This window comes from Lagenorhynchus albirostris, chromosome 1 (genome assembly GCF_949774975.1).
Source record: "Lagenorhynchus albirostris chromosome 1, mLagAlb1.1, whole genome shotgun sequence".
NCBI lineage: Eukaryota > Metazoa > Chordata > Mammalia > Artiodactyla > Delphinidae > Lagenorhynchus > Lagenorhynchus albirostris.
In genome coordinates this window covers 66,609,479-66,637,338 of record NC_083095.1, presented here as the reverse complement: position 1 = coordinate 66,637,338, position 27,860 = coordinate 66,609,479, and the positions used below count along the sequence as shown (strand labels likewise).

The 27,860-nt window shown below is 36.9% G+C and overlaps 1 protein-coding gene and 1 long non-coding RNA gene across 2 annotated transcripts in view; both read left to right on the top strand.

Moving 5' to 3' along the window:
* NUBPL (NUBP iron-sulfur cluster assembly factor, mitochondrial) overlaps positions 1-10,002 on the top strand; it is a 254,330-nt gene extending 244,328 nt beyond the window's left edge. Inside the window, exon 11 of the mRNA XM_060143898.1 lies at positions 6,581-10,002. Within this exon, the coding sequence (XP_059999881.1) occupies positions 6,581-6,643 (63 nt within the window). The 3' untranslated portion in view covers positions 6,644-10,002. The remainder of the gene's footprint in view (positions 1-6,580) is intronic.
* Positions 10,003-10,910: 908 nt separating this feature from the next.
* Positions 10,911-27,644, top strand: LOC132517183 (uncharacterized). The gene is made up of 3 exons (XR_009539617.1): positions 10,911-11,173; positions 24,913-25,042; positions 27,577-27,644. It is a non-coding gene; the product is annotated as an uncharacterized LOC132517183 (long non-coding RNA).
* The last annotated feature ends 216 nt before the right edge of the window (positions 27,645-27,860 follow it).

Here is a 27,860-nt window from a genome sequence, read left to right as displayed (position 1 = left end):
AGTGTGCATTTTTCTGAGGAACTGAACAAGGGCTTTATTAGATTCTCAAAGAGGTCTCTGCATGAAAGGAAAAGCATTAATCTGTATTAGCTTGGGGTTTCATTAAGAAGAATGCCACTTTCTAAGTGTGACCTTAGGCAAGTTCCCTCATGTCTCTGAACCTTTCTCTCCATCTGTAAATTGTTATCATAATGAAAAGGATTAAATGAGATGATAATGTGAAAATACTTTGAAAAATGCCAAGTAGAATACAACTATGAGTATTTATGTCTTCTGAAATGTTCTGTATAAGATGCTATAGCAATAAATGTCTTTCTTCTGCCCTTTATCAAAGGATTGAGTCCATTTTTGCCCTTCCCCTTACGTAGCTTCAAATAAATGTCACTCTTTGGTGGCATCTAAAAATCAGAGCAGAATTTGACTCATGAGATATGGGTAGAGTTCTCAGCTTCAGCATTAAAGATATTGTCCTAGATATTAGGAAGCTGTTGCTGAGTCCTGGAATCAGGATCCTTCTGGTTATTCTTATGGTGAATCTTACCTCCTGATAATCCCCTTCCCTTTTGCTCTATGAACTTAAATGGAAATACGCTCTCAGAAGCTGGTCACAGCCCTCTGAACAAATTCTACCATATGCATAGAAGCTTAGTGCCCATTCTACCTGCATGTCTTCATTTAAAGAATGAAGGAAGTGTTTACTTGCCAACGTGATAAACTTCTGCAAAAGTTAATGGGACGGAATATGCAAAATTATTTGTTAATAGTTAGCCCCTTAGATTGATACTTTTTATTGTTTGCTTTTAGGGGTTTACTACAGGCAAATTTATTAACAAGTAAAAGTTTCATCTTTAGCTTTTTGTCTTCTTTCTAATTCTACCTTCTCTTCTCCATCTTCCATCACTCCCTCCTCTCAGCACCAGGTTCCAGGGCTCTCATTCTCTGCCCATAAAATCTTTGAAAATTAGGCATTAGGGATTTAACTCTCCCAGTAATATTTAACTTTCAGAAGAGACAAACACTAAGAGCACAGTGATTAATCGAAAGGTATGAAATGTGCTGACTTTGAGGCATCATTGGAAAAGTTGGGAAGGGTTACAGTACCAATTAAAAAGCTCCATCAGGGCTTCCCTGGTGGCACAGTGGTTGAGAGTCCGCCTGCCGATGCAGGGGACACGGGTTCGTGCCCTGGTCTGGGAAGATGCCACATGCCGCGGAGCGGCTGGGCCCGTGAGCCATGGCCGCTGAGCCTGCGCATCCGGAGCCTGTGCTCCGCAACGGGAGAGGCCACAACAGTGAGAGGCCTGCGTACCGCAAAAAAAATAAATAAATAAAAAGCTCCATCAGGCTTCTGCCTGCTCAGCCAAAGGTCAGAACCTTCTGCATACGTGCACCACTGAGGAAAGGGGAGTAATTGAAACTCCAAATATAAGTAGTGTAAAATAGCCAGAGAAAGCAATAGAGGAAGGGAGAGAAAGTGGACACTTTAGGATTCAGAGCTCTTAAATTCAATAGCATTTCCTCTTGTTTGTGTAATTATAATTGTTCATTCAACTATATCTACCTTTTGCCTTTGATTGAGTCCGGGACACAGTGATGGACTCATGATTGACTGTTAATTTTGTGGTTTCATTCTTTTTGTCAAGTAAAAATCTTAATATTGATGTGTTAAAAAGTGTGCTATAAGATATTCCTGGTAAAGACTTTTAAATGTAAATAGAAACTTTATTATCTTATAATTTCTACATTATTACCTCATAGTCCTAATATGAAATGACTGTGTATGGAAAATTAGAACTTCAAATATTTAAAAACAAAGACAAAGGGAAAAGCTCACCATAAAACTTCTGCACTTTGGTTGCCATCCAGTTCCTTTACTTGATAATGACAGAGCAGACAAATAAGATCCAGCTGTATTATCTGTGTCTCTAGGTGGCCCAATGAAAGATCTTGAATAGGAGAGAAGGGTTAGTTCATGTAGAATTGAGTTGTTGAGAAAGAGAGTATTAATAGTCTGAGAAATCTAAATCATATTTTTTACATATGACATGTATATGTTTGCTTTTCCTAGTTGTGGATTAAACAGAAGGAAGGGATTTAATTTACTTATTCCTCAGGCAGAAAAAGTGTCCAAAAGGATATGTTAATATGAGCTCTTCAATTAGATTGTAAATTACTTGAGGACATAATAGTAATAATAGTAGCCACTAGTATTTATTATTTGCTTCTTATATTCCAGTACTTCACATAGTTTATTCTTACTTAATATGCCCCCAAGCCCTTTGAGGTACATACTATTATTATAACCATTTTACACATATGGGAACTGAGCCTAGAAGGGTTAATTAACTTGCCCAGGGCCAGTGTTAATAAGTAATGGAACCAGGATTTTAAACCATACCTGTCTGATCTCAAGGCCCCACCTCTTCACCAGTGAGCACTTCTGCCTCCCTTTTTTATTGTTACCTCCCACAGATTTCCCGAAACAATGCTTTGCACACAATAAGAACCAAAAAGTATTTGTTGAAATGATATTGCACTGGTTGAAAAAATTCAATCTCAACAGTTTTGTGGAAATTGAAACTGTTAAACTAAGCACTTTTAGTGGTTTCTCAGCAAATAAAAATCTAACCATTGCTTTGAGTGTGATATATTGAAAGTTTAAGCTTAGAGATAGTCCGTTAAAAAGCAAAGGTTAAATGTAGCAAAATTGATTATTATGGAATCATTCAGTATTTTGTGCAGTCAGATAGGTTTATGTCTCTAATTTAACATAAGTTAGAACTAAGATTATAGAATGATATGGCCTCAGCTTGCCTTAGTGAGCTTTAAATTTTCATTGTAAAATATTAGGCTTTAAAAACCTAGAAAAGCTACTGGGAGATAAAAGGTATTTATAAAGATGCATGTGTTAGCATACAGTATTTGTTTTTCTCTTTCTGACTTCACTCTGTATGACAGACTCTAGGTCCATCCACCTCACTACAAATAACTCAATTTCATTTCTTTTTATGGCCAAGTAATATTCCATTGTATATATGTGCCACATCTTCTTTATCCATTCATCTGTCGATGGTCACTTAGGTTGCTTCCATGTCCTTGCTATTGTAAATAGAGCTGCAATGAACACTGTGGTACATGACTCATTTTGAATTGTGGTTTTCTCAGGGTATATGCCCAGTAGTGGGATTGCTGGATCATATGGTAGTTCCATTTTTAGTTTTTTAAGGAACCTCCATACTGTTCTCCATAGTGGCTGTATCAATTTACATTCCCACCAACAGCGCAGGAGGGTTCCCTTTTTTCCATACCCTCTCCAGCATTTATTCCTTGTAGGTTCTGATGAACCTAGGGGCAGGACAGGAATAAAGATGCAGACATACAGAATGCACTTGAGGACACGGAGAAGGGGAAGGCTGGGACGAAGTGAGAGAGTAGCATTGACATATATACACTACCAAATGTAAAATAGATAGCTAGTGGGAAGCAGCCACATAGCAGAGAGATCAGCTCGGTGCTTTGTGACCACCTAGAGGGGTGGGATAGGGAGGGTCGGAGGGAGAAGCAAGAGGGAGGGGATATGGGGATATATGTATAGCTGATTCACTTTGTTATACAGCAGAAACTAACACACCATTGTAAAGCAATTATACTCCAATAAAGATGATTTTAAAAAAAAGATGCATGGCTGAAAATCAGCACTTTTAGATTTAAGAGAAATATTTCTATATTATAAAGTATATGTTATTTCCATTTTTAAACAAAGTCTTTTGTTGTTAACTATAGCAGAGACTGAAACCATTTTTAGATAGAGCATTATGATTAGAATTACTTGTAGTTTGGATTTACTGTTTAATATGTAATGTGGTAGAAGGAGCTGGGCTTTGGAGTCAGGTGGGCCCACGTGTGAATGTTCTCCAGCCTGCTGACTTTGTGACTTTGAGCAGACAACTCCAAGTTCTTCATCCACATTGAACCAATAGTGTTTATTTTACATAAGTGAGATTACTTATGAGTTTACATAAATGAGATTACCTATACTAGTACTTGGTATAGTATGTACTCAGTAAAAACGTATAAGGCCTTATTCATGTTTTGAGAACTATTCTTTAAAAAAAAAAAAGGACGCAAATGAAATTTTAACAGTTTCCTGGTAAAATAAAGTATAATTCAACTATTAGGGATTGAACATAGTTGTTGTTTTTTTCAGTGATCTGACATAGGTATTGTTTATTGACATAGGTGTTGAGTTACAGAGGTGTGTTCAGTGTGTACAGTTTCACTGATCTGTGCACTTAGGACCAGTGCATGTATTTAAAAAAAATTTTTAAATATGTATCACCAATGAAAAAGTAGCATTTGAAAGTAGATTTATGTGTAATGTCCTTACACTGTCAAGGTAGATCTTAAAGGTACTAAATAGAATTACTCTCTGATTAGTTTTTAAATTATACTGATGTTTCTAGGTTAAAAACTGACAAATATTAAATATACAACTTCCAAAGAAAAGGGGTCAAGTTTATACTTATTTTTAAAAGTTAGTAGAAAATAAATTAGCATAACTTGAATAAGAAATTAAACCAGGTCTTTTGGAGAGACCACAAAAGCTTGATAAATACAAACCCAAATATATCAATTATTAATATTATAAATAACCAATTGCTCCTTTTAAAGTCAAACATTTCTGACTATAATCATTGGATTTTTTTTCAAGAAGTAGAGCCAAAATATAAGATTTAAAGTAGTAACGTGAAACATATATTTTATGTTTCAACAAGGAAACAAGTAGCATAGCAATATACATACAGACAACATACACTTAAAGGTTTGTCATTATTGTAATTAGTATCACTTAAAATTTTCATAATGAACAATTTTCCAACATGTTGATTGAGAGATAACAGACATGACTGGCTTTTTTCACCACCCCCCAGGGGGGAAATGTAAGTAACCTTTTTTTTTTTTAAGGTATATATGTATCTATTCTTTTTCAAATTCTTTTCAGAATATTGAGCAGCATTCCCTGTGCTATACAATAGCTCCTTGTTTATATGTATATGTATATATACATATGTATCCACAGATACAGGTACATATACACACACACAAATATGTGTGTGTGTATATGCATTTTTTGTTCTTTCTTTATGATCTTAATACGTGGCAAATATTTAAGTTTGTGGTGTGAGTTACAAATATGGGTTTCTCTTTGTGGCACAAGATTTAATATATATATATATATTATATCAAAATTATTTTGTTTTTCAAATTGCTGATTTCTTAATACATTGTATCAACTTCATAATGTAAATACAGAGAGGTCTATATTAAAATATTTCCCCCAATGGAGGAAATATTTACTTTCAAGCATAGTTTTAAAAAATCAAGATGTGTGAAACAGTTAAACGCTTCATCAAGTCAGGGTGAAGAAGACTCAAACAGTCCTTTTACCATGCGGAGTCAGGGAGCTGGTCAGCCTGGGTTCAGAGCCCAGCTCATCTCACACTAGCTGTGATGCTGTGGACAAGACTCTTCACCTTTCACGGTCTTGGTTTTCTTGTCTATAAAGTGGGAATCGTGACAGAATTTACCCCTTAGGGTAACTTGAGGATAGATGAAATAATACTTGGCAGATATTAAGTACTCAAGTAAAATTTAGCTCTTACCATTACTTCCAGTAGTAGCAGTAGTAGTACCAGTAGTATTAGCAGTGGCGGCGGCGGCGGCAGCAGCAGCAGTAGTAGTAGTAGTAGTAGTAGTAGTAGTAGTAGTAGAAGTAGAAGTAGAAGTAGTATGTATACAACGGTAAACATATAAATGTATAAATTTCTGGTTCTAGAAAATCTTACTATTGTCTTACAGTTACTTTTTATAGATAAGATAGGAGAAATAAGTAGTATTTACATTTCAATTGTTTAAAACTTTAAAATGCAAATGCCATGACCATTGTTCTAACTGGACTGTGCAGGCATTAGGTTAGTTGTGGCCCACTTAGCACCTGGGAGCTGCTTTTCGTGTTCTGTTGTACTGGGGTGCCAGAGATGAAGAGTATGACAACTGATTCCAGGAATTCTTGCGTGGTACTTAAATCTCACCAAATGGAGGAGCCTAGGGGTGCTTGGTGCTGGTATTAGACACCATTGTCAGAGAGAATAAAGAAAATGCTTTCTGAAGATAAACATAGGGTGGTAATAGATAGCCTTTTCAAAAATGACTAATAGCCCTTATGCCAAAGAAGTTTGGCAGTATCTAACTCAAGATATCAATTTGTCAGAAGAGGAAGGTGTAAGTTTTCTGCAGCTAGACTGGGTTGCTTGTTTGCTGACACAGGAGTTAGAGTTTGAAAAACAGTAATTGCTGCTACTAAATATTTTTTTGGAAAGTCCCCTTCCAAATAATCTAAACCCCTTTCTCCCCTGCCCTACATGCAATGTTCACAGCAATATCTTCTAACTATTGAGTTTCCTCATCTCATTCAGCCTTTCTACTATTCAATTCAGTAGACAGCTATGGCAAACAGTTTGTGAGTCATTTGATGTCTACTAGGGAGAAATACAGAACAAACAAATCTGTTCTTTTCCAGGCCAAAGCCTACCTGAGGATTGCTACCGAAGTGGTAAGAAGATTGCCACCACCTCCAGAGTGATTCCCCAAGTGTCTTGGAAATCCGCCTGGTGCTTGACAGTAAGACCTTTGGAAATCAGCAGTGTGGTGGTGAAATCTACAGAAATAATAGCAATCATAGTTGTTTTCTTGTATTTCTAAAGAAATAATGTCTTATCTTCAAATTTGATTTGCTAAACAATGACTTAACAAAGTTTTTACATACCGATGCTTACTGCTACATTTAGGAATTGTTTTGCAAGCTGTTGTGTACCAGCTTCACAGAACTGCATTTTATTTTATTGAACTACCCCTTAAGGAATCACGAGTTTATATTACAAGCCCAACCTTCAGTTCAGGAGAGAACTGTGCTCTTTTTGCAAGACTACAGAGTTAAAGAATTTACTGAATGTGAGTATGGATGTTAAGTGTGACATCTCTCCATCAGGCAGTTTGGTCTGGGTTTGAATCCTGCCTCTAGTACTATCTTGGACACATTCTTGTTCCAGATAAACCTCTACTTCTTCATCTGGACTAGACTCTCCCCTAGACTTAATAAATCTCAATCTCCAGGGGTGGAGTCTGGACATGTGTGTTTTTAACAAGATCATAATGATTCTGATTATGATGGCAATACTAATAATAATAACTAACATTTATCAAGTGTTTTCTCGTGTCCTTATAGTTAATCTTTCATTCATATGAGTGGGGTACTGTTGTTATTTCCACTTTACAGATGGGGAAACTGAGATATGGGAAAGTTAACTGTCTTCCTGAAGGTTACTGTCTAGCAAGTGGAGGTTTGAACTTGGGCAGTTGGATACTGGATCCTTCCTTTTGTACACCAAAGGGCATTTGTTTATTTCAAAAGAGGAATAAGATTATAGTATTCAGAATTTCCTCAAACTTATTTGACCATGAACTCTCCCAACCTCCCCTTTAGGAGCATTTCTTGGAGTTCATATTTCAAAGAATACACCTTGAAAAGCATCTTGTCTGATTGAGGCTGAGAGAGAGAGAGAGAGAGAGAGAGAGAGAGAGAGTGAGAGTGCCAGTCAAGGGTTCCCAAGGTTATAAAACTGCAAGTACTGATAAGAGTCATTAGTTAATCCTCACTTACAAGGAGGTGGTCTGTGACCTTTGGCAAATGCCTGAGTTCCTTTGTAGTTAAGCAGCCAGAAAATTAGGTAAAGAGTTACATGTCATTATAAACATGTTTTTGCACACTTATGCTCACATAAAAAACTGTGCATGGATGTTTATAGCAGCTTTATTTGTAATAGCCAAAACAACCCAGAGTTTTCCAATGGGTGAATGGTTAGAAAAACTGTGGTATATCCATACCATGGAATACTATTCAGCAATTAAAAAAAAGAACAAACTATGGATACATGCAACAACCTGGATAAATTCCAGATAATTAGGCTGAATGAAAAAGCTAATCCGAAAAGGTTTTGTACCATATGATTCAATTTATAAAACATTCTTGAAATGACAAAATTATAGAAATGGAGAGCAGATTAGTGGTTTCCAGGGGTTAAGGAGGGGATTGGTGATGGGGGAGGGAATTGTGTTTGTGGCTATACAAAGGCGACATCAGAAATCCTTGTGAGGATGGAAATGCTCTGTATCATGACCGTACGGATGTCAGTATCTTGGTTGTGAAATTGTGCAACAGCTTTGCAAGATGTTACCATTGGAGGAAATTGGGTAAAGGGCACAATGGAATCTCTCTGTATCATTTCTTACAGCTGCATGTGAAGCTACAATTATCTCAGAATAAAAATAAGAGTATAATTTTAAAAGCAAACTTGCGCTGCTGTGTCTGAACTGAAATCTCCTGGACCAAATTATCCATGCTAATTAAAGTCATGAATAAAAGTATTTGTGGACACACAGTAATCATCATTCATCACTCTGAAAAGGAAGTAACTTTAAGTTGTAGATATGTATTTGTATTTTATTGTCTTTTTGGAAGAAGGCCAATGTAGATAATCATTGAGTATTTCTAAATACGAAAAAGCAAGTAACTGAACCAAGCTTGACTTTACCTGGAAAAAGAATAATTTAAATAAGCTCCAGAGGTGCTTAAAGTCGTGTACCAGAATTTAATACATCTCATGGAGAAACGGGAAAGATAGACTTCACTCATAAATATACAACTTAGAGAAGATTCACATATATAATCACCTGCTCCCTTCTCCCTCACTTACTAGTCTCTGCAGATGCTTCCAGGAAAGCCACTGAAAAAAATTGTGGTTGGGGTTTATACCCAGGTTTAAAAGTGGAGGAGGGGAAAGTAGGTTTAAGAGCAAGAATGAAGCTTATTCTAAAGTTTTTGCCCCTGCTAGCCTTTGCTAAGCTTCAGAGAGCTGACTTCAAATAGACTATCAAGCATAGCTAGTCTGCCTGTTGCTAGGGGTAATATTTATTTCCTCATTCTTCACATTTCCACAGAGTGTAGAGAATTTCCATTCCCCTGTCCAGGAGGGAAAGGCAAGCTCCCCCACTCACTCCATCCTGGGGAAAGAGGAGTGACTCATGGGCAAATTTCTTTATATCTGTGTTTCTTTGATTTCAGCCAAATCCTGAGCTTTCTGAGGTAGGCTACAGGAAAGCCTGAAGCTGTCCGCCTCTGCCTTGGACTTGGGTAATAAGCAAGTCCATCTAATTTAGAGGTAGGGTATTTGGTAGCCCATTGTGGTCACATACCCTCTAATCCAGCTTTTTGTCAGTAATAAAGCTCATTTTTTTTTGAACCATTATCTGGATTCTGTGTCTCTCAGTTCCAAACAGGGGAGGAATCCCCCCAACCAGACTCCAAGGAAACACAAAATACCTTTCTAGAATCTTGTAAAGTTAGAACTGAAGAATATATTTCAGATAAGTCCACCACTCTATTTGAAGCACCTCTAGTAAAAAATAAGTTCATTAATGGCCACAAGTTTTTTTGGGGGGGAGGAGGGAGAGTGAAGGGAGGTTATTATGATGTATACTACATATGCAGTAAAGCACAGAAGACATAAATATACAGGTCAATTAATTATCTACAAAGTGAACACCCATGTAACTACCAGCTAGGTTAGGGAGGAGACCACAACAAGCATCCCCAAAGCCCCAGTGTTTTCCTTCACAATCACTATCCTCTTCTTCCCTTAAAAAGTTAACATCAAACTGATGTTTTAGCACCTAAGTCTGTACCCTTAAACATTATAGTTTTGCCTGTTTTTTTGAAATTTATATTAAATGGAACTATACAGTATTTTGCTCTATATTAACTGCTTTTATTTTGCTCTATACTGACTGCTTTTCTTCTGTATTATATTTCTGAGATGCATGTCTATTGTTGCATATAGCTGTGCTTTATTCATATCCTTTGCTGTAGAGAATCCCATTGTTTGAATAAACAACTTACCATTCCACTGTCTAAATGGATATTTGCATTGATTCCAGTGTTTTACTATTACAAATAATGCTGCTCTGAACATTCTTGTATATATTTTCTTGGTGTTCATGTGCTTGAATTTCTGTTGAGTTATTTCTGGGAGTAGAATTACTGGTAGTTGTTTAGTGGTATCTCATTGTGGTTTTAACTTGCATTTCCCTGATTACAAATGAAGTTGAGCACCTTTACATACAGTTATTGGTTAGTTAAATATCTTCTTGTGTGCAGTACCATTCAAATTTCTTGCTCATTTTTCTAATGTGTTGTTGGAGCATGTATATATTCTTATATTGTTGATATGAATCCTTGTCAGTTCTATGTGTTGCAGATATCTTTCCCCCTCTATGACTTGCCTTTCACTCTCTTAATGGTATCTTTTGATAAACAAAGGATCTTAATCTTAGTGTATTCAAATTTATCATTATTTTCCTTTATGATTGTTGATATTTTTATATATACCTCAAAGTCATGAAGATATTACCCTATATTAACTTGTAGAGGCGATTGAGTTGTTTTGCCTTTTATGTTTTGTTCTACTGTCCATGTGGAATTGGCCTGTTGGTTATTAGGTAAGGTGGGTGTAAGTTTCTCACCAGGTGGACATCTAATTGTCACTTGTGAGACTGTGTTTCCCTCCACTATTCTGCAGTATGCCACCTCTGTTGTAAATTAAGTGTTTGTGTTCCTGTGGGTCTGTTTCTGGGCTTTGTATTCTTTTCCATTGGTGTATTTGTCTGTCTTTGCACCAATAACTCACTGTCTTGTTTATCATCACCTTGATGTTCTTCAAGAATACTTTGGCAATTCTTGATTTTTTGCATTCCCATATAAATTTTAGGGCCAGCTTGTGAAGTTCAAAAACAACAACAACAAAATACTGGAGAGTTTCAATTTTGCTTAGGATGGAGAAGACTGGAAAGAATATCGTACCCACCCTTACAATAAGAAAACACTGTATGATCTACAAAATCATAACTTTTAATTAAACTGACCAGAGAACCTAAGTTACAGTGCAACGTAGTAGCCTGAAATGTAAGGAAAGACAGAGCCCTCCAAGGAGACAGGATGTAAGGATTTCCCCACCTTTGGCAGAGTACAGACAAAAGACATCAAGCTCCCTACAAACAGGTAAGACAAATTCAGTGAAAAATTTTAACACATTGCTGAAAGTTGAGTGTGGATAACAGGAGAATCTAGAACCCCTGGAAGCTACTAACAGAAGGGGAGTTTACACCCCCTTATAGACTTTTCTCTATGGACTTCACTGGGTACCTAAGAGAAGATTTGAGCATGGGGTAGGGTACTGAAAAAAGCCTTTCTTAGTGTATAGGCCTGGAGGAGAAGAGCAGTTGCTTCTGTGAGAAAAACAGAGCCCTGCCTGACCTCCCTTCCTTGTGGAACAAATACTGTAAGTCACTGGGGGAGGGCAACAAATCTTGTTGTCATCAGATGAAGACCCATTATGACTGAGGAGAGGAAACAGAAAAACCCTCTATTCCTAGAGGAATAGGAAGAGAAAGACATCCTGGCCCCAGGGACCATTAAAAATATCCTGTCCTTGGGGAGGAGGAGGACCCCCAAGAAAGCCCAATGACCAAGGCTCAGGGACACAGGACTTGCCCAAAGCTGAGGCTGAGCCAGGACAACTAAGAACCCACTGCCCCACAGCAAGCTAGCAAGCACTAAGTATCAAGCAACAGCAGTCTACTATTGGAGGAGGGAGCAAAAATGTGAATAGAGAAGGTCAAAAGCTAAGGGTAGAGCAGGAACAATAAGAAAAAATCCTTTGGCAACCCCATCCTTCAACTTAGGCACAAGGTAATACCAGAGAGATCTGAAGCCAGTGGTGCACTTTAACCATAACAACAACAAAACCTAAATAAGATCAACTCCTGATGAAATTGACTCAGTGCTGCACCTTAAGTTTCTAGCAAAATAAGAGGCATACCCATTTTCAGCTATAAATGCTATTTACCTCAGTCTTTACTGTCCTACTCGTGATAACCAGTATTTAATGAAAGAATTATAAAACATAAAAAGCAAGAAAAATAAACCCCCTACTTGATAGACAAAACATTTAACAGAACCAGACACAGAGATGACTCAGATGTTGGTACTATCAAATAAGGACTTTTAAATGGCTAATTAGTATGTTAAAGGGGCTAATGGAAGAAGTGAACAACAAGCTTAATTAGATGAGGAATTTCACAGAGAGATGGAAACTATAAGAACAAGTAAAATAGAAATTTAAAAAGTAACAGGGAAGAAGAATACCTTTGGGCTGGTTAGTAAACTTGACACAAATGAAGAAAGTGTTGATGAACTTGGAAGATAGGTAAACAGGAAGTACCCAAATTGAAGTACGAAGAGTATAAACAGTTTAAAACACACATACACACAAATAAGAGCTGGGGATAAATTGTATCTCATAAGGAGAAGAGGAGGAGAGGGACCTTGGGACAGAAAAAATATTTAAAGAGATAACTGCTAAGAATTCTCTAAATAAAATAAAATTTATTAAACTAGGGAATTAACAAAACTCAGAAAGTTCCAAGTGGGATTTTAAAAACCTAGATATATCATATTAAAACTGCTGGAAAAACAAGGATGAGAAAATCTCAAAGGCCGTCAGTGAAAACAATTCACACTTTTTTCAGACAAAAGCTAAGAGAATTCATTAATAGCAGACTTTGCTGCAATAAATGCTATATAGGAAGTTCTTAAAGCAGAAGGAATAGAATACCAGATAGAAATTTTGATCTGTACAAAGAAATGAAGAAGAGCTCTGAAAATGGTTAAAAATAAAAAAATACTTATTAACTTGTTTCTGATCATTTTAAAAGACAGTTGACTGCCTACTACTACTAACATTTTTTTAAAATGAGGTTAAATAATAAGCCAGTAGTAGAGATAAAATGGAATCCTAAGTACATAATCCAAAAGCAAGCAGAAATCAAAGTATAAAAGGAATGAAGAACAGTTAGAATGAATAGAAAACAGCTAGCAAGATGAGGATTTTAATCCAAACATATTGATAATTACAATGAATATAAATGTTCAAAACAGACTAATCAGAGATTGTCAGAGTGGATAGAAGAGCGAGACCCAACTCTATATTGTCTAAAAAAAATTCATTCTAAATATAAAGACACAAATAGATTAAAAGGAGTAGATAGAAAAGATAAACAGTGTGAACATTCATCAGAAGAAAGGTGGAGTGGCTATAGTAGTATCAGGTATGGCAGATTTCAGAATAAGGAACATTACCAGGAATGAAGAAGGATGCTCACTAAAAAAGAAATAACTTTAATGTCATAAATCACCAAAGGAAATGTATGTTGTAGTTGTAAATTGACAAAGTAAACTCCAGTCCCACATGCCATCACTGGCAAAATCTACCCAACATTTAAAGAAGAAATAATGCCAGTTCTACACGAACGCTTCCAAAATATAGAAGAGGAGGGAGCACTTCCCAACTCATTTTTTGAAGCCAGCATTATCCTAATACCCAAACCAGACAAAGACAGTGCAAGAAAACCACAAACACTCCTTGTGGGCATAGATACAAAAATTCTCAGCAAAATATTATTTAATTGAATCCAGCATTATATAGAAAGGGTAATGCATTGTGACCAAGGGGGTCATTTTCCTGGGAATGCAGGGTTGGTTCAACATTTGAAAGTCAATCAGTGTAAACAGCAGATTAAAGAAAAAAAGAAACTGAAGGACAGACCAAGGAAGAAACACCATATGTTTCTCTAAAAGATGTAGAAAAAGTGTATGACAAAATTCAGCATTTCGGATAAAAATTCTCAGCAATGTGGGAATAAAAGACAACTTTTTCACTCTTATAGCAGGCAGCTACAAAAAATTTGCACTTAACATCTTAACTAATGGTGAAAGACTGCTTTCCTCCTAAGAAAGGGAACAAGGCAAGGTTCTCCAGGCTCACCACTTTTATTCAATATTGTACTGGAGGTCGTGTCAGTGGAATAGAAAAAGAAATAAAAGCATACGTATTGGAAAGGAAGCAATAAAGCTGTGTCTTTTCACAAGTAACATGATTGTCTATGGAGAAAATCTCCCAAAATATACACAAAAGTAACTAGAACTAATAAATAAATTTAGTAGAGTTGTAGTATCCAAAGTCAATATACAAAAATGAATTTTATTTTTATATATTAGCAGTGAACAATTGGAATTTGAAATGAAAATAGTACAATTTATAATAGCACAAAACGTAATGTTTAAATATAAATCTAATAAGATATGTGCAAGATCTGCTATGCTGACATACAAAACAGTAATGAAAGAAATCAAAGAAAACTTAAATAAATGGTGGGAGATATCATGTTTATTGTTTGGAAGACTCAGTATTGTTAAAATATCTATTCTCCCCAAATTGATCTATATCCAATGCAATCCCAATCAAAATCCCAGGAGACTCGTTTGTTGAAACTGACAACTTGATTCTAAAATTTATATGGAACTAAAGAGGGTCTAGGAGAGCCAAAACAGTTTCCAAAAAGGAAAATTAAAGTCAGAGGACTTACACTACTTGATTTAAGACTTATAAAGCTACAGTAATCAAGACAGTGTGGTATTGGTATAAGATAGATAGACCCATGGAACAGAATAAAGTGTTCAGAAATAGACATATACAGATATGACAACTTGATTTTCAAGAAAAGTACCAAGGCAATTCAATGAGGAATAAATCATCTTTTCAGCAATTGTGGTCAGTTAGACATCTTTTTACAAAGAAATGAACCTTGCCTTGTACCTTACACATCTACAAAAATAAAATCAAAATGGATCATATACCGAAATGTAAAATCTACAGCTATGGAACTTCTAAAAGGAAAACATAGGAGAAAAATCTTCATGATCTTGAGTTAGGCAAAGACTGCTTAATTAGGGCACAGAAAATCGCTATAAATCTATAAAAGAAAAAGTTAATAAATTGTACTTCAGAAATTTAAAACAGCTGTTGGAAGAACATAATTAAGAAAATTAAAAGGAAATTTACAGACTAGGAGAAAATATTTGTAAAACATATCTGACAAAGAATTTGTATCTAAACTATATAAAGAACTCTTACAACCCATTAATAAGAAGACAAAAACTCCAATTTTAAAATGGGCAGATAATGTGACTAGAGACTTTACCAAAGAAGATATACCATTGAAAAGTAGCATGAAAAATACTCAACACCTTTAGTCATTAGGGAAATGCAAACAAAACAAAACAAAAACCCCACAACGAGATACCACTACACAGCTATAAAAATGGCTACAATGAAAAAGACTGACCACACCAAGGGTCGATGATGATGTGAATCCACTGGAACTTTCATACACTGTTGGTGGGAATGTAAAATAGTACATTTACATTTGGAAGACAGTCTGGCACATTCTTAAAAAATTAAAGATGCACTTACCATACAGTCGAACTCTTCTGCTCCTAGATATTTATCCAAGAGAAACAAATATATATCCACATGAAGATTTACATACAAATATTCCTAGCGACTTTATTTTATATTTTCCAAATGCTGGAAAGAACTCACATGTCCACCCAGAGGTGAATGGATAAACCAAATTGTCTGTAACTATGCAATAGAATACTTCTTAGCAATAAAGTGGAATGAATTATTAAATCTTAAAATGGATTATTAAATCTTGAGAGTGAATTATTAACTCTTAAAATAATAGTGCTGAATGAATGAGGCAGACAAAAAGGGTACAACCTGTGTGATTCTATGTACATACAATTATAGAAAATGCATACTTTACTAGACAAAGTAGATCAGTGGTTGCCTGGAGATGGGTACTGGGAGAGAAAGGGTATGGAGAGAGAGACAGATTAAAAAGGAAATGAGGAAACTTTGGGAAGTAATGGAATGGTCATTAACTTGATTATGGTGAAGTTTTCACAGGTATATACCTATATCAAAACTCATCAAGTTGTGCACTTTAAATATGTTCAGTTTATTGTGCATCAGTTATACTTCAATAAGGTTAGTAAAAAAAGAATGATGTATTCATGAATTGATTTCTGATATTGGATTATACTTTCCAGAATAGTATTTTTATCAGAAGATAACCCTTTTTAAATGCCTGAAATGTCACAGTTGCCATGTATAGTTGTTTTCAAATCCCTTTTTCAAAGTCTCTCTTCATTTTTTTAACTAAAGATACCTTTTTGAACAACTAGATGAGCATTGTCTCTTCCTTGTGCCAGTCTGAGTGACTACTGATGTTTGGAGTTCAGATGGAAACTTGAAGCATAATCAGTTCAATAATTTGCTTTCTTTTCTTACTTTTGGCACATCTGCTTGTATGACCTGAAGCAGCAAATTGTTTTCACATTTAAAGCTATTTTTAAATAATTTGGCTTAAAGTCTATATAGAGTATAGTATAGAATTTGGTCATATACCACTTTTCTAATCAGAAACTCTTATTTGAATAATAACATTTAAACCCAATCTTCAGTTTAAAGTATATCAATGCTTTCAAAACCTTGTTAAAGTCTGAAATTAGATGGACTGTATAAATATTGATGTACCATACTTTCAACTTATTAATTGAAAAGTAGCTGACTTTTATTCCCAGGAATGTCAGGTTTATAACAACAGATAACTTGATTAATACATAAAGGATGTTTAAAACAAAAGAATATCCTTTAATTTAAAAAGAAGACAAAAAGTGGTTGTGTTTTTGAAGATTTTTGCAAACTGCTTTCCTAGTCTTTATTATTTTTAATCTTTTGTAGATATTTTAGTTGTTATTTTTTGTTTTAGCCCATTTATACCCCATGCCTTTAGTAATTTTAATACTGTAGGTTAGTTTGGACCTCTACAATAACATCAGTTGTCTTTTACAAATTGAATGTATCAAGCAATAATGATTTTTTGTTGTTATTTATTTTGAAATATAAAATAGGAACAATAAATTATCTTTAACTGTATCTGTTTCAAGCATTAAAAAAACATTTTGTAGAATATGGGTGTTGCAGCTGTTGAACTGTTGTTTAAACATTATTTCTCACACTGTGCCTAATGGATTTAATTATGGTTCACACACTTGTTTCTTTATCATCTCTTCAGATGGAGGACTATACAGATACATTGTAAACCACCATGAGAATATGCTATTAGGCTGTCTTTGTGGATGAAAGTATTTTCTAATTATGTTGTAAAAGTTCCTTGCAAATAAATTCCATTAATTACTGGCTTTCTCTTGTAGTTCACTAATCTAGTTACTTACCGAGATCAAGTACAAAAGAAAGCCAAGATATTCAAACTAAAAGGCCTTATTGTGACTGGACCCAAAGGTCAACAATAGTGATTAGTCTAAAATCCATTTAACATTGAGAAGAACCAATCAAAAATATTTCTTCAACTGTTTCCCAGCCCATACCTGTCCATAGGGAGCTTCTACTTTAATTGAGGACACTAAACTATCACAAAGTAAATGTTAAAATGAATAAGAGCTGAACTCTAAGTACATTAGTAGTTTTAGGGAAATGGGTTGGAGAAAGAAGATCTGGAATCAGGTTTGAAGAATAGGGGATTAAATAGGAGGAAATAATATGAGCAAAGAAATGGGTGTAAGTGGGCGGAATATAGTGTCTCCTGGGGAGCTGTGGGAAAACTAGCCTACTTGGAGATGTAGTTTCATATTTGGATGCCATGGGTAATAGGATAATAGGATGGGAAAAACTGATCAGATTACAGAGGGCCTTGAATGACATGAAGTGCAGTTCGACCTTGACACAACAAGCAGTCATAAGATTTTAAAACTATATTTTTATCTATAATACATGCCTTCCAGACAAAATTTTAAAGGTATAAAAAGACATTCCATGAAAAATAATTCTCCCTTTTAATAGAGCCTAACAAACTGATTTCAAAATTTACGTGAAGAGTAAAGATCCAAGAATAGCTAAGAAACTCCCGAAAAAGAAGAAAAATAAGCAGGAAGACAAGGAGGCCAACTTGTCCTACGAGATATCAAGATACTATAAACTGACAGTAATTAAGACAGTGTTAATAAAAGATAGAAAATTGACAAATAGAGAACCTAGAAACAGTGTGTGCATATTTGAATATTTGATTTACGACAAAATGGGTATTGCAGATCATTGGGGAAACAGTGCTGGGACAGAAAAAATTGGATCCCTACCTTATGCCATATAAAAATCAATTTTAAAAGTAAAAATTTTAAATTTTGCAGAAAATATAGGACCTTGTGACCTTAGGAGTGTAGAATCTCTTAAACAAATACAAAAGAAAAGAAAAGATTGATAAATTTGGCATTACGTTAAAATTAAGAATGTCTCTTTGGTAAAGGACATCATATAGAAATTGAGGAGATAAACTGGAAACTGAGAGAACATATTGCAGCGCCTATAACTAGTTATTCCTAAGAATTCAAGAATTCCTACAAATCAGTAAGAAAATTTAAAAAGGATAGCTTAATTGAAAACTAGACAATAGAAACAAAACAGGCATTTCACAGAAGAGAAAACATGAATGGCCAGTAAACATAAGAGAAGCAGCTCAGTCCCAGTAGTAATCAGGATAATGCAAATCAAAACCAATGAGAGGCCACTTATATTCACTGGATTGTAAAAATTAAGAAGTCTTAAAAACCAAGTATTAGAAGGGACATATCCTAGACATTGGTGGTAAAACGGTAAACAACCACTTTGAAGAACACTTTGTTATAATATTACGGTCACATAACCTACTACTCTGTTCTTGGTATTTCCTAGAGGATTTCTTGCACATGTGCACCAGAAGATATATAAGAGTGTTCATAGCAGCACTGTTCGGAGTAGCAAAAACCTGCAAATAACCCAAATGTCTGGCAATAGAAGAATGGATAAATTCATTGTAGTGTAGTCACACAGTAGAATATTCTGCAGCAGTGATAATGAATGAACTACAACTACTTTTTAAAAATGGATGAATCTTAGAAACATAATGTGCAAAAATGGCAAGTTACAGAAGACTGTTTACAGTATGGAGATCCTATTTCAGCAACACCTTTGCAAAGACATCTTATAAAACTCAAAAACAAGCAAAACCAACTGATTTAGCAATATAAACATATAATAAAATTTTCTTAGAAACTCATAGGAATGATAAACATTAAAATCAGAGAAGAGTTACTTTTAGGGTGAGAGACGGGAGTGAGGCATGAAAGGAACACAAAGGTAAATACAGTGTTGGTAAACTAGTTTGTTTTTTTTTAACTTGGGAGGATGGGTGGAGTCACTGATATTGTTTTGTTTCTTGTACATATTCACTTGTACATATTCTTTTGTGTGTATGATGTAACCTTAAAAATATCATTTGTAGAAAAAAATATATTTCCTCCTTCTGCTCAGTCAACCACCCATTTCCCTTCCACAGAGCCTTGTTAAATAAATTGTGGAACATCCCTATAGTGGAGTATCATGCAGCTTATGAAAGAGAATAAAGGCACCTCCATATGTTCTGAAATGGAATGATCCCTGGGTTATGTTGTTAAAAAGTACGTGGAAAGCTACAACCTGCATTAAAACATACACACATGCATACGTGTTTGTGCATGTATGTGTCAGCTATCTCTGTCAGGTAACGAAGAAACTGGCTCTCATAAGTTCTTGACTCTGGAAGTGACTTATGGAAGCCATATTTTTAAAAGGTTGATCCAGCCACATGTAGGAAACGAGGGCCATGGTGATGGGCTGGGGATACGAGGGAGGGGAATTCAGTAACGAAATCTGGGAAAATAGGGAGACCAGCTGGAAAACCATCACAGGAAGAGCTCCCTAAGGGAACCAGGGCTGGAGAAGGGTGATGGAAGAGCATGAGGAAGTGAAATGTGTATTTTGGCACCGTAAATGATTTAGCAGTTCATTCTGCCTAGTTGCTGTTGCCAAAACCCAACAGTCTAAAAAGTCATGTGAAACTACATTTTTAATCTATTGAATGCAACTTATTTTATTATCCTATTTCTGACCTGTTAAATTCAAGGTGTGGTCATGGAATGTCACAGCCCAAATAGATGGTGTTAAAAAGATTCTGTGGAATCACCTTTTACATTAAAGCCACAGAGGGAGAAATCTCTATAAAGTCTGAAGTTCTTCCTGATTTACTCTGTATAAACTATATTTTGATCTTTCATCCTGAGAAGGACTTAATTGATAAGTCTATGGTGGGATTATACAAATGTTTGCCTACTAATGTGCCCTTTGTAGCAATGGCAAAAATACCCTCCTAACTGGATATTCTAAGAAAAAGTACTTTTAAGGCAGAAAGTATTATATTATTCTCTTGACACCTATAATTAAATTTAATGAAAACGTTATAAACTTTTCTTCTACCCAATCGCAGTGTATGAATTTTTGCATATGTACCATATGTATCCACAGTCATGAATTGTTTTTTCTTAAATTGCCCCATCCATGATTGGCATGCCCATATTTTTACTAATTTTTAGTGGAACCTGCTGGCAATCTAAAATAAAATAGTCCTATCCACTTTTTCTTCTTCCCCTCTTCTTATGCATCTTTTCTTCTGCACTTCTTGCCATCATTACTCTTCTTACACTTGCTGTTTTAGCCAAAATGAAGCCAGGAGCTAGTTGTGTGTAGACACATTGATTGTAGTGTTGTGTGTGTGCCTCTCTGCTGTCCTGTTTTCCTGAACCTCGGATGGAGTCATCACTCTCACCAGTACAAATCAATTACTTCTTGTTGAAGTACCTGAGTCTTTGAACATCTGTTGTCCTTTACATCATTGATGGGACTCGGAAGAGATTCACCTGAAGTTTTTTTTCTCTCACACCACAGGGATTTTCTAAAACTTGTGTTATTTTCTGTGGCCCAGAGATTGTTTCATTTTCCTGCAAGAGGAGGAAAAAAAGGGATCTAAGTGCTTCCTGTGATTGCATAAAGTTTATTTTAGGAACAAAAATCTGTGCTCTTTTTTTTCTATTACGCCCAATTTTCCTTGCTGAAGAATTTATAGGGAATGTTGGGTGATGTTTGTTCCTTTTTTGCACCAAGGAAATGTTTCTTTTACTGATTAGAAAGTTTTAAAATAAATATCCTGTGATCCTCTAGTTAAAATGTTTTGTGGAGGGAAAAAACATTGTTCTAAGTCTATCTCTTTACTCTTTAATTAGCATTCAGACTATTGCTTGAAACAGTTAACATTATTTAGTCTCCCTCTGCACTAACCAATTTTTATAAATAGTATGCATAAAATCACCAATAAACAAAAATATCAAAACTTTTTATTAGTTTATGCCTTTTTATGGTGAGGAGAGAGTTTTTACTGTCTTGAATTAGTGAGTAATTGTTTTCTGTTGAACCGGGAGGATTTCTTATCCTTTCTAGGGAGGAATTTTCATATAAACAAGCTTTTTGTATATATCTAAAGCTTCCAATTAACTACATTTTACAATGAATATAAAAAATGAAGATTCATAATAACCACTTCCTGTTAGTAAAGAATAGGACACAGGAGCTATTTAGTCAAGTTGCCTTTTTATCAAATGAAATATTGAAAGGATGGGAAAATATGCCACCTAAGTGTTTAGGCGGGAACCTGTATAATCCACTTTTATTTCTGAATGATGGCTTTATTGCCATGCTTTTGGGAACGCTTTAGTGTCCTGAGCTTTTAGAAACAAGTGTGTATGTGACTTGCTTGTACATTTTCTGAGACCATATTTTCCAAATGCAGAAAAGCTGCTGCCACTTCAGTTTTGGTTTCACTTCACAACTCTGTTAATAAAACTCCTTGTTGCAAGCTAATTTTCCTTTACAATTCATAGCAACCCTAACATGCTACTATTTTAAACAATAAATGAAGGAGATATCAGTTCCCATGTAAATAAGAACATTAGTCACCATCTCCAAAACTGGTTTGAGGAAGGAGGAGAGGGTACATTTCCTGATGATGTGAGAGACCTAACTGTGGGAATAATTCCTTTTGGTAGTCAATTTATCTGTGCAGGAAAGTAGCTTACCAATATGAATTTCTTTCCCTTTATTTTTTCATATATTGGTAAGCCTAAGGTACCCATTTCCTCGGGTAGAAGAAATAGGTTTGGGAAGTTTAATAAATTCTCCTAGGTAAGATTGTTAAAGAAAAATAAACCCAAAGAAACTCAGGAATCATGATAAGCTTTTATTAGCTGGAACAGTCCATAGTATTAAGTGGATATCAACTGATGGAGGTAAGATTCTACTCACATTGCCCTACATTACCCATCAGAATTTCTTTGCTTTACTGTCTGGAATACTAGATATGAATTTGAAGGGAAATTGTAATTGAAACAACTATACCAGATAAATTAGAATAACTGTAAGTGACATTCTTGTTGAATTAAATATTAATCAAGGTATAATTTTGACTCATTTCTTTTATTCATTTACTGTCATCCTCCTCTGAAAGATTTATTTTAGAGCTTTAAAGAAATATTTGCTTTCTCCCTACTCCATTGCTCTTTTTAAAGAATAAAGATTGGGGGAAGCCCTCAAGAGAGGTAGGCATCTGGGAGGAATAAGGAGTTTGCCTCTTGATTTCCCCACTGTGGAGGGTAGTGGGGAGGAAGTGTGGAGTGCTTGAATTGATTAAGTTTGCTAGGCCATCTGGTCATCAGGAAAAGGCTGTGTTTTCAATTTCACAGTGAATGAGGAGTTTATTAAAGAAGGAGAGCGTTTAGTTTAAGAAAGCAAGGAATCATATTTTGTGTCTGCCACTACGAGCTTCAGCTTGCTTAATGTAAAAAGAAGGGTCACCTGTGGACAACTCTGCTCATCAGTGTGACTCTGTAATGATGCTGTTGTCTGTATTACTAGGGAGAACTTGAAGACAATGGTTTGGGAAGATGAGCAAACATGCAAGGGTGGCCACTTGGAATGGAGTTATTCCAGTCCCCTAAGGTCTCTCCCCACCACCATACAATCTTTATGGAGGGAAGAAAATGAGCCAAAGGGGTGAATTTTTCTCAGGCCAAAGAAAGAAATCAGAGCTCCTGGTTCCTTAAAGTTCACTGCCAGAGTCTCTGATCCAGATATCAGTTGGAAAGCCATGAATCAACTGTAATTGATTAACATCCATCCACTCCTCTATTTATTGAACTACTTTATGCTTTAAAAGTTAAAACCAGGCTCATGTTTTATTTACCACTTTTTAGATAAAGTACTAAGTTCAGAAGAGGCTATAGTGGGGGAAATCAAGAATAGGAAAAGAAATCAAGGCAGAAAGCATGTCTCTGCACTAAACATTGAGATTCGAAGTCTGGCAATGGGCAAGGGCCTGCAGATAATGAAGAGCTTAGAGGTGAGTCCATCTGTTGCCACCTGTTATCATCTTTGCAAGTAATTAATGCAGTTCTCTGATGCTACCTGAATTATCAATAAATCTGGAAAGCTCAAATCCTGGGATGTGATTTGGATTGATCAGCCTGAAAGTTTTTAAAGGATTTGTGGAACTTGCAGTTCCACAGAAAAGTGCAGTTTGTTTCATTCAAGGTACAGCTAATTACTGAGTATAGGAAGAAATTTTCCTGACCTTTTAAGAGACTGTTGCCCAGATGGTCTTGGGTCTATTAGGTGTGCTTGTCAAGGTGAGAATTCTTTTTGATTTCATTTGAAGCTGCCAGTATGAATGGGGTGGGGGGAGGGCGAGGAGTGGATTGCCCTTCCAAGAAGGGCAAGAAGAATGGAATGTGCAAAGGCTTGAAGACTGAGAGTTTAGTCTTCCACACCACGGATGAGAAAGTCAGGGTGGCTGAGGCTGGGCTGGCCTGGGGCTGAGCAGAGGTGAGCCAGCACGGGGCGAAGGGCCAGGTCATGAAGGGCTTCCTGCCATTCCCTAGAGGTGATAAGGAGCCATTGGAATGTGAGCAAGCAGCCCTCCCTGTCTGCTGGCACCCTGGCTCTCAGTCTTCTCTCTCCATTCTCCCACACTCATTGAGTGCACTGCCTCAGGGTGCATGTGGGCAGACAGCCCACAGACGCACCTGCACCTCATTCTCTTACTCCACTCTCCTGACTTTGTTCTCATTCAGATCTGCTCTGCATCTGAACTCTGAAACTCCCCTAACTGTGAATTTAGTAATTTACCATTCTTCCTCTTCCCACATTCCGTTACCTTTACTGAACTTGGCTCACATGCTGATGGAGGCTGGCAAGTCCAAAATCTGCAGGGTGGGCTGGTAGGCTGGAGACCCATGGAAAACTCTGATGTTGCAGTTCAAGTCCAAAGGCTGTGTATTAGCAGAATTCCTTCTTGCTTGGGGGAGGTCAGTCTTTTGTTCTATTAAGGCCTTCAACGGATTGGCTAAGGCCCACCCACGTTATGGAGGGCAATCTGCTTAACATAAAGTTTACTGATTTAAATGTTAATCTCATCTGAAAACACCCTCACAGAAACATCCAGAATAACGTTTGACCAAATAAACGGGCACCGTGGCTCAGCCAAGTTGAAACAGAAATAACCCTCACACCTTCTTTTCTTCTCCAATCTAGACCTACACAGTAAATGTTCATTTGCTTCTCCCTCACTCCCTTATGTTGTATAACCACTGTACCCTACTTTGTTCATGGCAAAGCTTTTATCACTTCTGCAGTTGGCTCCCTCTCCTGAAACTGCTTAGCAGCACTGTAGGAAACCACACACTCAAGTGTAAGGCTGCTACACTTAATGTGTGGTTTCCAGCTTCAGCGGGGTCCCCGGGGTTGCTGGGTGCTGCTTCTGTGTCCCTGGTCAACTCCCTTTCCATTCCCACGGAGGCTATTTCAGACATCTACAGTTCTGGGGAATCTCTTACCCATCCCAGTCTCTCTTCCTCCGCAGATGAGCTTACCTGTTACAACACAGTGGAATCATGGATTTTGAGCATGAACCACCTCAACTTGCTGCTCTGCTCCCTGTCTGAACCACCTGAACGATCTTGGCTTGCCCAGTAACAGAATCCTGGGAGCAGGTAAAGATCCCAACAGGCATTCACACTTTGTCCTCAGAATTCATCCAGAGCAGCTCTGCCTCTTCTCACTTTTGACTTTCCTGGTGCTTTGACTCCCTGCCCCACATCTCCATTCTCTAACTGTCATTTTCCAGCTTGTCTCTTTAACCAGTGGCTTAGTTTGAACTCAACTTGCTGGCTTTGACCTTCACACTTCTCAAGGTCACGTGTCCTGGTGGCTACTGTATTCAGGGAGGAAGGAGGTGGCAGTGGCTGGAGAGGCCTGCATTCAATTCCTGTCCCTGGGACTCCGCTAGACAGCACGGTAGCCAGGACTGCAGAGTCTCTCAGGACTTTGGTGGTGCCACATGGAACATGACATCCTGTAGTTCTCACTACTAGTCTCTCAGCAGCCAGCCAATACTTGCAGCAATTATCAGTCTCCAAGGGGACTTCCTGACAGCTTCTGGTGTACCAGTGTACCAAGAAGCCGTTGAAAAAAACTATGTCAGTACAGAGGGTCTCTATGGAGGGGGACATGCAGTTTGGATCTCTTCCAGACACACATGCTCCACCCATATAGGCCGGAAATGGTTAGCTCACTACCTAGGACTCTTTGAAGGACAGAGAGCATTACTACCTCCTCCTGACTTCCCCTGCCTCCTCACGGTGGTCCATTCCATCTTTCAACTTGCCTCACCTGCTAAATGTCCACTTTCAACTACTATATCTGACCCAACAACTCAGGGTGGTAAATCAGATAGGATTTAGAAATGGTAGGACATGGTGTCTAGATGTGGTCGGGCAGATGGTACCAGTCATGGAAAGATGGCAGTAGGAAGAGAAACAGGGTATTTTAGGAGGAGGATGGTAACTGGTTTTGGCCATGTTAAGTCTCAGGTGCCTGTGGAGCATGTGTAACCATTGTAACGTCTTGAGGGGTTTTTATTAGGCCTTGATCATACAGCCTGACTTACTCCCTTCCCTCGAGGCTACGTGAGTTCACATTTCATCTTATAGGTTGCTAAAGCAAAAGGAACAGTACTGATCACCTAATCCCAGTCATTTAAACGAGGGGATTTATTATGTGTAACTGAAAAGACCCTGTTACAGCAGGAATTACATACACACATCAGAGATAGGTCCCAGCTTGTGGCAGTAACAGCCATCTCTCAGTTTTTGTCCTGTAATCTCTCGTCATCTTTGCCCAGCTGTTGGTGGTCTGGGGTTCATCCCTAATGAAGAGACTCAGGTGCTAGTGAGCCAATAGTGAAGTATTGGAATACACCTCTGTAGTTACTGACTACCCATTTTATTCTTTGGGTCAAATGCATAGCTTCTGCAGAACTATTAAGTAAGGTTTCTCAAAAAGACCGCTGCGTGTATATTCATCAGTTAATCCAAGCAAGTAATAAAATTGCTCCTTCAAATGCTAGCCAGCAAGCGGAGCATGTAGTGAGGACAGCTCCTAACTGCACTGCTAGCATCTGGGAGGATCAGAATTGTCATCTGCTATTTGCAACATTGGTTGGCATCAGAAACAGGCATGGACGAAAACGTTTGCTGATACAATCTCCTGAGTCTATCTCTAGATGGAGAAGCCAGCTCACTTCCCGTATAAAGGCCCACTCTTAAAAGGCCATTTCAAGAATTCATGATGGCAAATGCTGTGTGTGTGTGGGTGTGTGTGTTTGTGTGTGAGAAGACCTTGCAGACCTCTTTACCATCAGAATGATAGTGTCAGGAAGGCAGCTCTGTGTCCAGCCTGGAGCTCAGAAAGGAGACTGGGCTTCAGACAGAGCTTTGGGAGTCATTACATAGTGGTGGAGGTTGGAGCATTTTTTTCTTTCTTAGGTACCTTTTATATTCTTCAGCTCCCAAATTCCATAATTTCAGTATTAGAAATTTATATTCTCCTTAACTGTGCAAAGATTCAGCAGACATGTGACTCTTTAAGGAGTATTGAGTTTTTCTACCATTATCACAGTTGTGAACAACCACTGCTGTAGGGTATAAGTCACTTTTTTAAGTGGAAAAATGGAGGGAACATTGTCAAATTTTAAAAGAGGAATATTTTTAAACTATTTTTATTAATTTCAGAAAGATTAGAGAGGTTTCTAAATGTCTCACAAGAAGGAAATCCTTGAAAAGTTTGCAGTCACCAAAAAGAGAGTCAGTAGAATGCAGAGAAAAATGGACAAGTCAATCGTCCTACTTTTTAAATACTAAAGTAAATCTAAAGGCACACCCAAGTACAGAATTACAGAGAACTAAATGAATGACTGAACGGATGAATGTATGAGTCAGTAAATTCTCCTTGAGAGTAAGTTAAGCTCTTTGGGATGTCTCTTATCTTTCTCAACCTACTTACAAATGAATGGATGTTGCCTCTTTAGTGCCTGAGGGTCTTCCATTACTTCTAATCCCAAAATAAAAAATGATAGGTCCAATATCCCTATTAATTCATTAGTTAATGCTGCATTATTTCATCAGGTGCCACCAAGGAACTGCTGTCAGTCACCCAGTTTTCTTTTTTCTTTTTCTCTAATGTATAGAGCTGCTCTAGATAATATATGCTTTTCATCAGATTATACTGATCTGCAAGAGAGGTAGTGTCCCCCGGCCAGGAGACCAAACTTTCAAGGTTGGTGGCAGTAGATCTTACAATGATGAAACCAAATATGTTTTGCTGAGAATATTGATAAAACCATTCATTTTTACTGAGGGCTCTTCACACTGATAGATGGTCACATACAAGAAGCAAAATAAATATGGATGATCTTGGCATTACTGCTGCTGGCACTTTTTTATCACTTTAATATTTTTCTGTAGAGTCACT